Source organism: Sceloporus occidentalis, unplaced genomic scaffold (genome assembly GCF_023333645.1).
Source record: "Sceloporus occidentalis isolate IW3139 unplaced genomic scaffold, rSceOcc1.0.p SCAF_2, whole genome shotgun sequence".
Taxonomy (NCBI): domain Eukaryota; kingdom Metazoa; phylum Chordata; class Lepidosauria; order Squamata; family Phrynosomatidae; genus Sceloporus; species Sceloporus occidentalis.
In genome coordinates this window covers 267,119,911-267,136,173 of record NW_028316982.1, presented here as the reverse complement: position 1 = coordinate 267,136,173, position 16,263 = coordinate 267,119,911, and the positions used below count along the sequence as shown (strand labels likewise).

The following is a 16,263-nucleotide window of genomic DNA, read 5'->3' as shown; positions in this document are numbered from 1 at the left end:
TGTTTTCAGGAACAGTTTAGGGAGTTAGGTATGTTTACTTTGAAGAAGAAAAAGATAGAGAGGTGATAATGATAGCAACATTTAAACTGTCATGTGGAAGATGGAAAAACATGCTCCAAATTCAGCATGCAAAGGGATCTTGTAGCACCTTTGAGACATCTTTGTGTGAAAGAAGTTGTAGCATAAGCTTTCGTAGACTTAATCTACCTTCTCAGATGCATGGAGTGAAGTGTTGCCCAGGAAGGACCTTTATAATCAGACTATATGAATAGTCACAGAAATGCAAAACTTGTGGGTAAATGGATTCAGATTATAGAAAGGAGATTCCAACTAAACCTTAAAAAGAACCTGCTGGTAAGAGCTTCTTAATAGTAGAAAAGTACTAGCCTTTTCATGCTACACAGTTATGAACTGCCATGGCTGCATCCATCCTGGGATTTGCAGTCTGGTGAGGCACTACTGGTACTTAGTTACATTGCTGGTGCTTTGCATCACTCCAAATTACCTAGTCATCTGGAGAATTTTGGGAGTTGTAATTCATGGTGTAGCGGTTTGAGCGTTGGACTGGGACTCTGGACACCAGGATTCAAATCCCGGCTCAACCATGAAACCTGTTGGGTGACCCTGGGCCAGTCACACTCTCTTGGCCTAGAGGATGGCAATGGCAAACCCGCTCTGAAGAAGCTTGCCAAGAAAACCCCAAGATAGGTTCACCTTTGGGGATGCCATAAGCTGGAAACAACTTGAAGGCAAACAACAACAATCCAAACAACAACAATTCCTTTAACTGCAAATCCCAGAATTCCACAAGAAAAAGCAATGGCAGCTGAAGAGGAATCATAGCACTACAAATGGTGCAAACAGACCACTGGTTTTTGGAAGAAATGCATTTGAAGAACCCTAAGACAATGGCAAATCTTCTCTGAACAAATCTGGCCAAGAAACACCTACAATACATTTGCCTTAGTGTCAAAGGCACACAACACATACGCTAAACAATTCCTAGTTCCCCCCGACATGCCCTCTTGGGTTCCTTTTTATTTACAAAGCCTTTGCCTGAACTACAGCCTCCTTTCCCAGAATCTGTAAAAGGCCCCACAATCTTGCCGGAGTCCAAAGGCGCTGCAATTTTATTTTGACATTTAGATGACTAGTTATAAAAGCGGCTGTCCAGCTTTGCTTTTATGGCTTCCAGTTACTCTTTGATCTCTTCCTTGCCCTGCCTTACCACCATCACCCCATCACCACCATCGTAACCATAGCACTTGGAGAAAAGCCCTTTGCATCTTCAAAGCATTCAATGGGCATTAAATAATTAACACTAATGACAACAGCACTCCAAAAACTCAAAAGGGAGATGGTTTCCCTCCTCCTCATGGCTGCAGATTGCCAATCCATCAAGGCAAAGTTCATTTATTTAAAAGAGAGACAGTGAGAGAAAGAGAAGGAGAGAGAAAGAAGTTATCCAAGGATAAAAAAAGTGGGCAGATAGGGATCATCATCATCATCATCATCATCATCATCATCATCACTACTATCATCATCTCGCTCTTTTCCCAGAACTTGGACCTAGAGCGGCTCACAATATTAAAAGCACAGTATAATTTGAAAACATAGAAAAGTGATACAATAAGACAGAATTAAATTATGACCATTTAAATAGATTGCTTGTTAAAAGAATAAAATGCATGCGGACTTGCTGCAAAATCATAGCAGTGAAGTGCAAAAAGAGGCAGTTAATCTGCTTACTTAGAGAATGATGGAGATGAACTACATCTGCAGGCCAGAGCTTGAAAAATTAGTCCTAGTCCAACACTTAAACCACTACACCACACTGGCTCTTATGTGCCCGCTGTTCCTATAAGCACATCAAATTAAGCTGGACTCACTCATTTACTGCTGCCCACCAACTGACAACAAGATGTTTTTGGATTACAGCTCTCAGAATTCTTCAAAGGGGTTGGGGGATTCTGGGAGCTGTAGTCCCCACCCCCACCCCCACCCCAAAGAGCTCATTTTAAAAGTTCTGAGTCTGCCCACATCTGGAAAACAAACTGGAATCTGTCATTTCCTGCTACAGAGTGAGTTTCCCTTACTTGGACTTCTGAAATCCAAAATACTCCAAAATTATCCACATGGAGGCTAAGACAGTGGCACCTCTGCTTTCTGGAGGTTCAATGTACACAAACTGTTTCGTGCACAAAATTACTACAAATATTGCATATAAAATTACTTTTAGGCAATGTGTATACGCTTAACTGAATTTTGTGTTTAGACATCGATCCCATCTCCAGGGCATCTCATTACGTGTATACAAATATTCCAAAATCTTTAAAAAAACGAATACAAACTCCAATATATTTCTGGTCCCAAGTGTTTCGGATAAGGGAGGTTCAACTTGTACCCATCAACCAAGCTGGGTTATTTTTTAATGTTGTTGTTGTATGCCTTCAACTCCTTTCCAGCTTATGGTGAACCTAAGACAATCCTATCATGGGGTTTTCTTCAGAGGAGGTCTGCCATTGCCTTCCCCTGAGGCTGAGAGACTGTGACTTCCTCAATGTCACCCAGTGGGTTTCATGACTGATCGGGGAATCTAACTCTGGTCTACCCTCCAGAGTCGTAGTCCAACTCTCAAGCCACTATGCCACACTGGCTCTCACTGTATGTGTATTGTGTGCTTTCCAGCTTATGGCATCTCTGTCATGGGGTTTTCTTGGCAAGATTTGTTCAGAGGACGTTTGCCATTGCCTTCTTTGAGGCTGAGAGCACGTGACTCACCCAGTAGGTTTCATGGCCAAGTGGGGATTTGAACCCTGGTCTCCAGAGTTGAAGTCCAACACTTAAACCATTACTCTACGCTGGTTCTCATTACGTCACCCAAATTCCCTAGCCAGCTGGGGGGCTTTGGGAGTTGTAATCCAAATTAGCCATGTTTTCCAAGCTCTGCGAGGGCCCAGTTCTATGCATTTCTGGGCTGACACACCTCAGACATTTACGGCCGCTCACCAGCCAAAATAATTCTTGCTCATTTTGCTAATGGATCTCATTCTTCCAAGTGATTTCTTACTGCAGGATGCATGCCAGCTACAGCACTGCTTTCCTTCCTAGTGAACCTGGAGGTCACTGTAACCGGAGAAATCTCACGGTTTTCTCTCTGAGCTTATAAATATTTTACAATATTTCCAGATCACATGCAAAAACGTAAGAGAAACAGCGTGGAACGGCACCTCAGCAGACAAACCCGAGTGTCGCCAAATCCCTTGTTTAACGCAGAACTTTAAAGCCGAGATATTGGTGGGGAGAAATCGGTGTAGACAAACTTTGTTTCCTGCACAAAATTATTCCAAATATTGTGTATAAAATTACCTTCAGACTATGCACTTAAGGTGTACATGAAACATCAGTGAACTTCATGATTAGACCTGGGTCTGATCTCCAAAATATCTCATTATCTATATGCAAATATTTCAAAATCCGAAAAACTCTGAAAACTGAAACAGTTCTGGTCCCAAGCATTTCGGATAAGGGAGATTCAACCTGTTATAATACGTAGTGGAATAGAATGAAAATCGCAGATGTAAGGTTTGACAGAGTGGTATTTCTATTACAAACAAAAATCCATCAGTGATACCTTTATTGGCCAACCAATAAGTATTGTGTATTGTGCATTTTGATTGGCCAATAAAGATATCCCTGATGGATTTTTGTTTGTATAAATGGCCAAAACAGCTTTTCAGTATATCTATTGTGTGCTACGAGTTCATTTTCCCAGCTCCACTGGATGACCCTGAGCAAGTCACACTCTCTCAGCCTCAGGGGGTGGCAATGACAAATCACCCTTCAAAGAAACTCGCCAAGAAAATCCTATGATAGGTTCACCATAATTAAAAAGTTACTTGAAGACCTACAACAACAACAACAACAACAACAACAGCAAACTACAAATTGAGGGATGCTTGGAAATGGGACTAGGTTTATTTGTAACAAAGGGGGGAATAGTTGTAATACTGATATTGTATTATTGTTAAATATTAATAATCAATATGTAAAAAAGAATAACATTTTAAAAAAGCAGAGTCCAGGTTTTGAGAGAGGAAGCCAGAAAAAGATTGAAAACACCAGCCATTATTGGATAGTTTGCACTCCTAATGCAGCTGGGAGTGAAAATAGCAAAATGAAATTTCCCCTCGTTCCCTAAATTTCTATCATTGCAGTAATCTAACAACTCAGTTGAGCATTTAAACTTTAGACCTGTTCAGAAAAGAGTCAGGCAAAGTTCCCAAGGCAGTACAAATACTGCAGCAATTCTAGGTGTGAATGATTTCTAATGCTTCTTAAGGTTGTGTTCGTACTGCCCAGATACTGCAGTCTGACATCACTTTAACTGCCATGGCTCCATGCTTTGGAATTCTGGGATCTGTAGTTTGGTGAGACATTTAGGCTTCTCCATCACTGAGCTCTGGTGCCTCACCAAACTACAATTCCCATGATAGGGTTGCCATAAGTCAGAAACAACTTGACAGCACATAACAGCAAAAACAAAAGCAAATTATTTTTAATCTGTTTTAAAATAAGATTTTAATTGGTTTTAATTCTGATGTTATATAATACTGTGTGAGCCTGGATTTTGTATGTCCTTTTACCTGTATGTGTTTTATTGTATTCGCTTGTCTTTTCTGTAAGGTGCCTTCTTTAGTTTAGACCCAGCCTGGGAGAAAGATGGGACATAAATAAAGGGATGGATGGATTGCTTATCCTGAAGATATCCAACAGATGCAGGTTAGGTAGCAAAAAGGGTGGTCCATGAAAAGTAGAAGGGCCAGGGACCATAATAACAGCCTTGTGGGCCACCAACATCCTCAGGGCATGGCCACATTTAAGGTGGATGGGACCCTGAACAATTCCAAAAATCTGTCCTCCTTTCTCCATCCCTGTGGCCTATTCTGGGACTGGTGGCACAGAAACTGATTAAGTAAACAAAATCAATATTATAAATGAAAGTACAAAGTACAACAAACACCAGCAACAACACACACACACATACACACAGAGTCGCCCTTCCGTTTTTGTGGATTTGATATCTGCGGTCTTGAATATTCATGGAGGGGCAACCTCCGTTAATTTCAATGGGGCATGCCCCTGTGGCGCACATCCTATGCACACTAGTGGGCATGCACCCCATTCAAGCCTATGGGGCCTGAATGTTAGCGAGTCTCCGTTTTCGCGGGGGGAAATGGATGCCCTGCAAAAACGGAGGGCCGACTATATATGTATGTGTGTGTATAAATATATTTCTATAAATATATTTATATTTGTATAACTATATCTCTATATTTCTATAAATATAAATATATATGTATGCATACGTACATACATACGTACATATTTATATTTATATTCTCCTGTTTATTTATATTTTTCTGTTTATATACATATAAATATATGTATCCTTATGTGTGCATTTATTTATAACTCTACAAATTCAATGGGACTAAAAGCCTGACCTCATGCATTTTTACTCAACTAGTCCAGTAACACACAAAATAGTGATGATAAAAGAAGTGGGGGGGGGGTGTTCCAAAAAATGGAAGGAGGAGGAGAAAGCTATACCTTTTTCTCCTACCTTAAGAGCAATGGGCTCTTAAGCCAGTGAAGGTGCACCAAATGAACCACTGACAATCTGGACCTGCCCCAGGATCCCACTTTGCCTGCCCCTGTCTTGTTTTTATTATGTGCCATCAGGTCTAGACTAGTGTGGCACAGCAGTTTGAATAATTAATTGACTAGGACTCTAGGAGACCAGGGTTCAAATCCCCACTCAGCCATAGGAACCCACTGGCAAACCATGGGCCAGTCACACACTCTCAGCCTCAGAGGAAGGTAGTTGCAAACACCTTTGAATAAATCTTTCCAAGAACTTTCATAATAGAGGGCCAGCATGGCATAGTGGTTTGAGTGTTGGACTATGACTTTAGAGACCAGGGTTCAATTCCTTGCTTGGCCATGAAACCCACTAGGTGACCTGGGGCAAGTCACATGCTCTCCGCCTCAGAGGAAGGCAATGGCGAACCTTCTCTGAATAAATCTTGCCAAGAAAACCCTATGATAGGGTTACCATAAGTCAGAAATGACATGAAGGCACACAACACATAGGCAAGCCAACTGATTCAGTGAGAATGCATTTCCCCCTTAATTTTTCCATCCCCACCTTTATCCATCTTACTTTTATCCCACATATGTCAAAGACAAAGAACTTTACAAATGATATAGTCAGGGCTAACCAAAGGAACAAACAGGTAGTTGTTGTGGGACTGATGTCAGTAGGGCAATGATCTGTCCATGCTTTAGTGGGAACTTTAAAAATTATTAACCTTTATTTATGAAGCGCTGTAAATTTACACAGCACTGTACATACAATCTTTTTAGTTAGATGGATCCCTGCCCTCGGGCTTACAATCTAAAAAGACATGACACAGAAGGAGAAGAGAGTGGTGGAGGGAAAGGGTAAGAGGTCCAGCAGTTCCTCTCTACCTCCGAGGCCTGGACCAAGGCAGATGGACTGGAGGGAGGGCTTGGCTTCATAATAGATGGTTAATCATTTTCCAGGGAAAATGCATACTCTCAAGTAGGATAATACATATACAGTACATAGCAATACAGGAAATGGTTTGATAAACAGGCACCAAAAGAACATCAAATAGTAAGCAACAATTATGCAATGCCTGGGAAGGCTTCTCTGAACAGGATGGTCTTCAGCTCCGTTTTGAAGCTGGTTAAAGAAGTGATGGCTCTTGCTTGTGGGGGAAGAAGGTTCCAGGAGTGAGGGGCAGCAAGTGAAAAGGGGCGAATCCGAGATGGGGCAGAGGAAATCCTGGGCTGTGACAGCAGACCTTGACTACCAGAACGGAGGGCCCTGGTGGGAAGGTGAGGAGAAAGAAGGTCTGATAAGTAAGGAGGGGCCAGCCCATGGAGGGCTTTAAACATCGACAGCAGGAGCTTATACTGAATGCGGAAAGGGAGGGGGAGCCAGTGAAGGGATGCCAACACAGGAGAGATGTGGGCAGAGTGGTGGGTGGAAGTGATAATGCATGCAGCTGAATGCTGGACAGAGATTAAAGGACGGAAGTGAGAAAGAGGAAGCCCAGCCAGGAGGATGTTACAGTAATCCAGTCGTGAGATCACTAGAGCATAGACCAGGATCTTGGCAGTAGAGGCTGAGAGATATGGTCGGATTTTGGCAATATTGTATAAAAAGAATCGACAAGCCTTGGCTGTGGTCTGGATCTGAGGAGAGTCAAAGATAAAACCAAGACTGCAGGCTTGCTGGACTGGTTGAATAGAAATGTTGTCCACAGAGACAGAAAAGGAGTGTTGAAAGGTGGATTTAGGAGGAAAGACAAGAAGCTCCGTCTTGGACATGTTGAGCTTCAAACGCCGATGGCGCATCCACTGCGAGACAACTGTGAGGCAAGACGAAACTTGCTGTTCAAGCCTTGGAGAAAGGTCAGGGGTGGAAAGATACAGCTGGGTGTCATCGGCATACAGATGGTAGGAAAAACCAAAAGAGCTAAAAAATCTATCCGAAATGGTGGACATGCTTTTGGCTCTTAATTCAACTGGCAGAAAGGGCTTTTAATGAGGTTGTTTGTTGTCATTCTGTGCCTTCAACTCATTTCTGACTTCTGCTGACCCCATTGCCATCCTCTGAGTCTGAGAGAGTGTGACTTCCCCATGGTCACCCAGTGCGTTTACATGGCTGAGTCAGGATTCAAACCCTGATCTTCAGAGTCATAGTCCAAAACTCAAACCACTACACCACACTGTGCTTTTCTCTTTTTTTCTGTGTTTTAAAGTGGATTTAGCTTTGTGTTTTTAAAACAAATTTTAAATTTTAACAAAACATTTGTACTCATGGCATTTTAGCTATACAGTGGGCCCTTGGCATCAGCTGGGGTTTGGTTTCAGGACCCCAAAATCCACGGACGCTCAAGTCTCATTAAATACAGTGGTGTAATAAAATGGTGTCCCTTGTATAAAATGGCAAAAATCAAGGTTTTCTTTTTGGAATGTACATATTTTTTGGAATATTTTCAAGCCACGGAGGCTTGAATCTGTGGATAAAAAATCTGTGGATGCAGAGGACCAACCATGTTTTGTTTTCATTGGTTGCATGTCACTTAGGTTCCAGAGCTGGGTGAAAGATGGGATAGATAATTAATTAATTAATACAACCATTAATCCAAAGCAAGTTGTCTCAGGGGGTTTGGGGAAAAATACAGCCAGTTTGGACTACTGCACTGAGAATACAGTCAGCCCAGTTCTTAGCAGAAAGGCTGCTGCACTTTCATCCATCACCCAAGCTGGTACAACGTCACCATCAGCAGCAATGGAGCCGAGCCAGGCAGAAGACAGGCCTTTGCAGACTGCTGATTCATAATACCTCACTTAGGTTGCCATCTGGATCACAAATTTCCGGAAATAAATGCACCGAACTCAGTACGTATGTCTGAGCAAACCTACTGGAGCTCTTAAGCCTTTCTGTACCTGTTGTCACTTCACATCCATGGATCGTTTAATTCTATGCACAGTTGAGAGCCAGTGTGGTGTATCGGTTTGAGTTTTTGTACCATGACTATGGAGACCAGAGTTCGAATCCCTGCTCACCCATGGCAACCCACTGGGAGACCTTTGGCCAGTCACACTCTCTCAGCCTAAGACGAAGACAGTGGCAAAAACCTCTGAATTAATCTTGCCAAGAACATCCACTGAGGCAACATGGCATATCCATGAAACCCACTAAGTGACCTTGGATAAGTCATATTCTCTCAGCCTCAAAGGAAGGCAATGGGAAAGCCCACCAAGAAAACCCCACAATATTTTTACCTTAGGGTTGCCATAAGTTAGGAACAGCTTGACGCACAACATACCAGCATAGTTTCATTGTATTTTAACAGTAACTTCTTGTGCCACTCATGGGTTTGTTTTTCCCTCCATTTGTTCTTCTTTTGTAAACTGCCATATGTCCCAGTTTGGGGGAAATGAGGGATATAACCAAATCAATCAACATTATGATCAAGGTATTTTAGTTCCCATTTGGGGAACTGGAATTTATGGGAAATCAATCCTTGTCCCTTTTTATGGCAAAATGAGAAGCCAAGGGACAAGGATCAGTTTCCCATAAATTTCGGTTCTCCAAAGTGGATCTAAAAGTACCTTGATACGGATTATGGTTGATTTGGTTATATCTCAACATTTCAAATAAAACATGTGAAGTCTGAATCCCAACTCCTAGTCCCAATTAGGAGATCAATGGGATCAGTATAAGTGTTGATCTCCCATGCAGCAATTGAATAATATGACCCAGTAGTGTGATGCTGCAGCACAAAAGGCAAAAAACATTTAGCTGCATTACTAGAACTACAGTGTCGAAAATCAAGGGAAATAATAGTTTTACTATATACAGCCTCATTTAGACTACTGGGTTCATTTCTCAGTGACTCATTTTAAGGATATACAGTGGTCCCTCCACATTCTCTGGGGTTAGAGGTGAAGGACCCCCGTGAATGAGGAAAAATCACAAATAAAAAAAACACTATTCTTTTTGCCAAAGAGAACTCCTCTCTATGACTCTTCAGGTCTTCCAGCACAACTCTTTGGTCAACATCTGCCAGATGTTGGTCATAGAGTCATGCTGGAGGATTGCCAAATGCCTAGAGAAGTGTTTTCTCTAGGAACTTCTAGGTCCTCCAGCACAACTTTATGGTCAACTTCTGGCAGGGCTGCGCCATTTCTTAGATTGTACGCTATAGGCAGGCTTACTCTTATATATTTATTGTTTTATGTACAGTGCTGTGCAAATCTACAGCGCTCTATAAATAAAGATTAATAATAATAATTATTATAATAATAGAGATTCCTAGAGAGAACATATTAATCAAAACCGCAAATAATCAAATCCGCAAAAGTCAAAGCTGCAAATGTGGAGGGCCAGCTGAAGACAAGTTGAGCAGGCTCAGAGAAGGACAAACAAGATGGATAAGGTTTATGGAGAACAAAGCATATGAACATAGTTCAGCTTGGTGAAGAGAAGACAGAGCGGAGACACAATCTTTAAATATCTAAAGGGATTTAAATAGAGGAGGAGGCAGGCCTATTCTGTGCTGCCATAAAGGTTCGGTCCAGTTCGAATGATTTTAAGCTACAGAAAGATAGATTTTGACTGACCATTAGAAGGAAAGTCTTGACAATAAGTGTGCTTTGGTAATGGAACCAATTACTTAGAATGGTGGAGGTGTCTCCTTCTCTTTAGAAAGCGGACAGCTTCAGACAGCTATCTGCTGGGGATGTTATAGCTGGATTTCTTACACTGAGCAAAGGACTGGATGGTTGGATTTGATGACCTAGAGAGCCCTTGCAACTCTGTGGTTCTATTATTCTATAAATGGATCTACTGGTGGTGGAAACAATTAGATTTAAATCTTTACAGTCATGATCTTTAGAACCTCCAAGGAAAAAGCTTGGACTCCAGAGAATCTATTGCTCATGAGGCACCCGCACCTCCAGCAAATATCCAGTGCCCACCCCAGAAAATCTGTACATTGAAGATTTCAAACAACCAGAAAGGGAAGCCTAATAATTCATTTCTACTGTACTGCAATATGCTGTTTACCTTTCTCACGCATACGCACACATCAAACGGTACTTTTAGAAGGTGCGTGGGAGGAGTGATTTCAGAATGCATTGCAGATCAGGGTTGTGCAAAAAACACCCAACAAACCCCATAACGATTGGGGGATTATGAGGGTTGTGTTCTGAAACATCTGGAGAGTGTCTGGTTGTGTTGTGTGTCTTGCTTGCATTTGCCTTCAAGTCGTTTCCAACTTACGGTGACCCTAAGGCAAATGTATCATAGGGTTTTCTTGACAAGTTTCTTCAGAGTGGGTTTGCCATTGCCTCCCTCTGGGGCTGAGAGTGTCACTTGCTCAAGGTCACCCAGTGGGTTTCAGGGCCAAGTGGGGAATCATATCCCTGAATACCCCAAGTATCTCTAGAGATTCCTAGAGAAAACACTTTACTAGGCATTTGTAGGTCCTCCAGTAGATGTTGACCATAGCATTGCACTGGAGGATGTATAAATACTTAGCGATTATTATTATTATTATTATTATTATTATTATTATTATTATTATTATTATTTGCTTATACCCCGCTCTTCAGCCAAAAGGCTATGAGAGCGGCTTACAAATTGTTAATCAGACATTCAGGAATCTCTAGGTCTCCAATGTGACGCTATGGTCAACTTCTGGCAGAGTCATGCTGGAGGGCCTAGAGATTGCTAGAGAGAATATATCAATCAAATCCACAAATAATCAAATCCGCAAATGTGGAGGGATGACTGTAGTTTAATTCCCTTTTGTACATTTTTAATTGTACTATGCTTTTATATTGTTAGCCACTCTGAATCCCAATTTTGGGGGGGGGGGGAGCAAGGTACAAATAATAATAATAATAATAATAATAATAATAAACAGTATATGGAATATATCTATAAATATACCATATGAAATGAGTTTTTATTTACATTAGTGTTTTAACTCTGGAGACCAGGTCTGGAAACCCAGTGGGTGAGTCACACTCTCTCAGACTCTGAGGATGGCAAGGGCAAAATTCATCTCTGAAGAAACTTGGTAAGAAAATAGATTTGCCTCAGGGTCGCCCTAAATTGGAAACAACAACAAAAACCACAACAACAGAAATCTATCCCCTTCCAGACCTACAGACATAGCTATGCATCCTCACTTTTTGGGGAAGAGTCTGTTGAACAATGCCTCTGGGAACCCAGGTTCGATTGCTGCTCGGCCATGCAACCCACTGACTTGATCTTGGACAAGCCACATACTCTCAGCCTCAGGGGAAGGCAGTGGCAAACCTACTCTGAACAAATGATAGGTTCACCTTAGAGTTGCCATAAAGCAGAAATGACTTGAAGGCACACAACACACCCACTTTTCCAGTAGAAAGCAAGCATGGCATAGTGGTTTGAATGATGGACTAGGACTCTGGAGACCAGGATTTGATTCACTGATCGGACATGAAGCCCATTGCTTGACCTTGGGCATGTCATATGCTCTCAGCCTCTGAGGATGGCAATGACGAACCTTGTCTGAACAAGACTTGCCAAGAAAACCCAATGACAGGGTTGCCGTAAGTCCAAAATGACTTGAAGGCACACAACATACACACTTTTCTAATTGAGAGCCAATGTGGCTTAGTGGTTTAAAAGTTAGAATAGGACTCTGGAGATCAGGATCTGATTCCTAATTTGGCCGTGAAAACCCACTGGGCAATAGTAAGACAGTCTCTTTGCCTCAATGGCAAACCCTTTCTGAACAAATCCTGCCAAGAAAACCCCACAATAGGGTCACCTTATGGTTGGAACTGACTTGAATAATAATAATAATAATAATAATAATAATAATAATAATAATAATAGTATTTATTTATAACCCGCCTCTTCCTGTGATGGATCAAAGTGTGTAACAGCATATAAAAAGAGAAAACAATAAAATCAAAAGCACAGAAACGGTAGATAAAAGTACACTAGACTCCAGATTCCCACTCCCTCCCTCCCCCCCCCCAAATTAACATTAAAAGCAATCCCCCTGAAGGGAATTGAAGACATGAAGGAAAACAACACACACACTTTCCTAATAAAGAGCCACCATGGCATAGTGGTGTGAGTGTTGGACCCAGAAAGGTGCACCCACACACTGGTGACCGGAGTTCCAATCTGGCTCAGCCATGGGTTTACATGGCTAAGCCAGAATTCAAATTCTGGTCACCAGCATGTGGGTGCATCTTTGAGGGTGACCTAGGGTGGGTGAAATGGCACAAGGAAGAGAGTTGGATTTAGGCATATCTTTAGGCTTCATGGCTGGGAATAGGGTGGCCCCTAGGAGTTTATCACACGGGAGAAATTTCTCTTAATTTTGAATGAAAAGAAAGTGGGGCCAGAACGCATTCACATGAATTCGAATTGTGTTCGTACTGACTTTCCATTGCCCAAAAATAGCTTGCCATTGTGGTAGTTTATCACGCAATGACGTTAAACCCCATGATTGCGTTCGGATTGCCATTGGATTATACTTCCAGTTTCCCTTGTCTGATAAACTCCCTAGAGTCTGGAGACAAGGTTTCGATCCCCCTCTGGGACATGATCCCCACTGGGTGACTTTGGGCAGGTCACACACTCTCAGCCTCAGAGGATGGCAATGCCAAACCTGCTCTGAAGAAACCTGGCATGAAAATCCAATGAGAGGGTGGCCTTAGGTCGGGAATGACTAGAAGGCACACGGTCACTAGGCTTTTGCAATATAGTAAGGAAGGCTGGCTGGCTGGGTGGGTGGGGAGAGGCAGCGCATCGATCCCCTTGGCTTTTGTTGTCCTCGGAGCAGCTGGCAAACAAGCCTGGTGAGGTTTCGCACTCCCTTCCTTCCCTGGTCAATCATTATCCCCACTCGCTTGGTAACCTTCAACCAAGGACAAGCTGTGGGGCAGCCAGGCAGAGGGAGAGGAAGGGGGCAGAAAGAAGGGGGTGACCCCAGGCTTGCAGGGAAACATCTTTGCAAGACAAGCCAGCGAGAACTCAACTAATAATGATGATGATTATGATGATTAGTGCTAATAATAATAATAATCTGGAGTGACACAGTGATGGCAACCAACCAGGGCCATAGAGTGACCAAGAACACACAACCAGAGCCAGGGAAGAAAAAACACACACTGCCCTTCTCTTGGATCCTTGGGGGGGCTTTTAGACCTGCTCTCTTAAAAAGATGACCACCACCAGCAGCAATACTAATTATTATTGTTATTGTTAATAATTTATTTCCAGGATTTATATCCTGCCTTTCTCCCACAATGGGAGTCAAGGTGGGTTTACAATATTTTAAAAAGACAGAGCTAAAACCATGGTCACAAAGTTAAAAAAACAATTAAATACTACCAACCTTAAAACAGAGGTTAAAAACAGCATAATTCATATCATAGTAATACTAATAATCATTCATGTCCTGCCCTTTTCCCAAAATTGGGACTCGAGGAAGCTCACAGCATTAAAAAGCAGTGCAATGAAAAGCATACAAAAATGGTACCTTAAAACAGTAAAGTTTTACGATAATAAAACAAAGCACATGTTAAAAGAATAAAATACAGTTTGAAGGAGAAAAAATGTTAAAAATACTAACACTCATCATCATTATCACCTGCCTTCTCTTGCCGTCCTTGTGCCATCGCTGTGACACTCCAGATGATTATTAGTGCTAATAATAAAGATTATTAGCACTAACAATCATTATGATTATCAGCACTAATAATAATCATGAGTTGAGTCAGTGTGTTGTTGTGGTTGGAGTGTTACTTTTGGCTTAAAGTAACCAAGAATACACCTGATACTCCTGGCTTGTATGGAAACTGTTGCTTGGAGTTAAGTACCTTAACTCTGTCCGATCATCTTATTATTATTACTGTATTATTATTATTATTATTATTATTATTATTAATTCATTTCTAGCCCACTTTCCTCCCAATAATGGGATTTAAAGTGGCTTACAGACTATCTAAACCGGTGCAGGAGTCAGTGTGGTATAGTGGTTTCAGTGGAGAGCAGGGTTCGGATCCCAGCTCAGCCGTGGAAGCCGCCGGGTAACCTTGGGCAAGTCACACTCTCTCAGCTTCAGAGAACAGCACTGGCAAAACAATCTCTGAAGAAACATGTGAAGAAAACCCCGTGATAGGGTTGCCATAAGTCAAAAATGACTTGGAGGCACACAAGAAGAAGATGAAGCAGTAGTAATACTAGTAATTAGCAGTAGCAGTGGTACCAAGAATACTCCCGGGTGGCACAAGGATGGCGAGGGAACTCATCCCTCCTACAACTAAGCAACCTGCCTTCTTTGGCCCCTCTTGTTCCCGCGCTCTGCAACCCCAGATTATTATCATCATTATTAGCATTAATAAGGGTGCATCCAGTCTGTAGAAGTCATCATGCAGTTTGACCCCATTTTCAGATCCTGGGATTTCTAGTCTGGGAACCCAACAGGCAGCTCAAGGCCCTGGGCAAGAAGGGCAAATCCCAGGACTCCAGAGGATGGCAGTGCAGCACCTTTAGAAATAAGTGGTGGCCAAGTGCATTGTTTCCAAGGGACAGAGGCACCTCCAGGCGCCCCAAGGAGGGAAGGAAGGCACTACGCCGGGCCAGCAGCCTTCCCCCTCTTCCTCCTCCTCTTCCTCTAGATCATAAACCTTCCTCCTCTGCCTGATAAGCCTTCTTCCTCCTCCTCCTCCTCCTCCTGATCTTAAGTCTTTTTCCTCCTCCTCTTCCTCATGAGCCTTCCTCCAGATCCTAAGCCTTGCTTTTCCTCCTCTTCTTCTTCTTCTCATAAGCCTTCCTCCTCCTCCTGAACTAAAGTCTTCCTCCCCCGATCTTAAGTCTTCTTCTTCCTCCTCCTCCTCTTCCTCCTGACCACAAACCTTCTTCTTCTTCTTCCTCCTCTTCCTCTTGACCATAAACCTTTTTCCTAAGTCTCCTTCCTCCTCCTCTTCCTCATGAGCCTTCCTCCTCCCCCTCCTCCCCCTGATCTTGTCTTCTCCTCCTCCTCCTCTCCCTCCTTTCTCCCTGGGACTTACGTATCTCCGCAACTTCTTCTCCGGAGGCGATTTGCGAAGCCACCCGGCGCAGACCACCTCTCCTCCGGCGATCCCTGCTCCGCTGCTCATCTCGGGCCCAGGGCCACCGCCGGGGGAGACCGGGGAGCCCTCCGCTGCTCCAGCCGCTTAGCCTGCCTCCTCCTCCTCCTCCAGCATCAGCATCACCCTGGGCGCCCCAACAGTGCCAAAGGCAGTGCCAGGGCAGGGGCTGCTGCAGGGAAACAAGGGGCTCGCCTTCTTCTTCTTCTTCTTCTCTCCAGCAAAAGCAGAGAGAGAGAGAGAGACACTGCCCAGCCCTGCCTCCCTCCCTCCCTCTCTGGTCTCTCTCTCTCTTTCTGCCAGCAGCAGCAGCAGCAGCAGCAGGAAACTCTGCCTCTAGTTGCCTTTGCCTTTTCCCAGCCATCCCCAGCCACGCCTAGCTCTTGCAAAGGGCAGACACAGGCAGCCAAGGTGGAGGGATGGATGGAGGGATGGCTTGGCAAGGAAGGGAGGGCAGGCAGCCTCCTCCTCCTCGGGATCTCGCCTGGATCCCTTGCTTTCTGGGTGGATTGC

The 16,263-nt window shown here is 43.2% G+C and overlaps 1 protein-coding gene across 1 annotated transcript in view; it reads right to left on the bottom strand.

Annotated features, from left to right (window-relative positions):
* GAB2 (GRB2 associated binding protein 2) overlaps positions 1-16,062 on the bottom strand; it is a 176,194-nt gene extending 160,132 nt beyond the window's left edge. Inside the window, exon 1 of the mRNA XM_089512955.1 lies at positions 15,691-16,062. Within this exon, the coding sequence (XP_089369081.1) occupies positions 15,691-15,780 (90 nt within the window). The 5' untranslated portion in view covers positions 15,781-16,062. The remainder of the gene's footprint in view (positions 1-15,690) is intronic.
* Between the last annotated feature and the right edge of the window lie 201 nt (positions 16,063-16,263).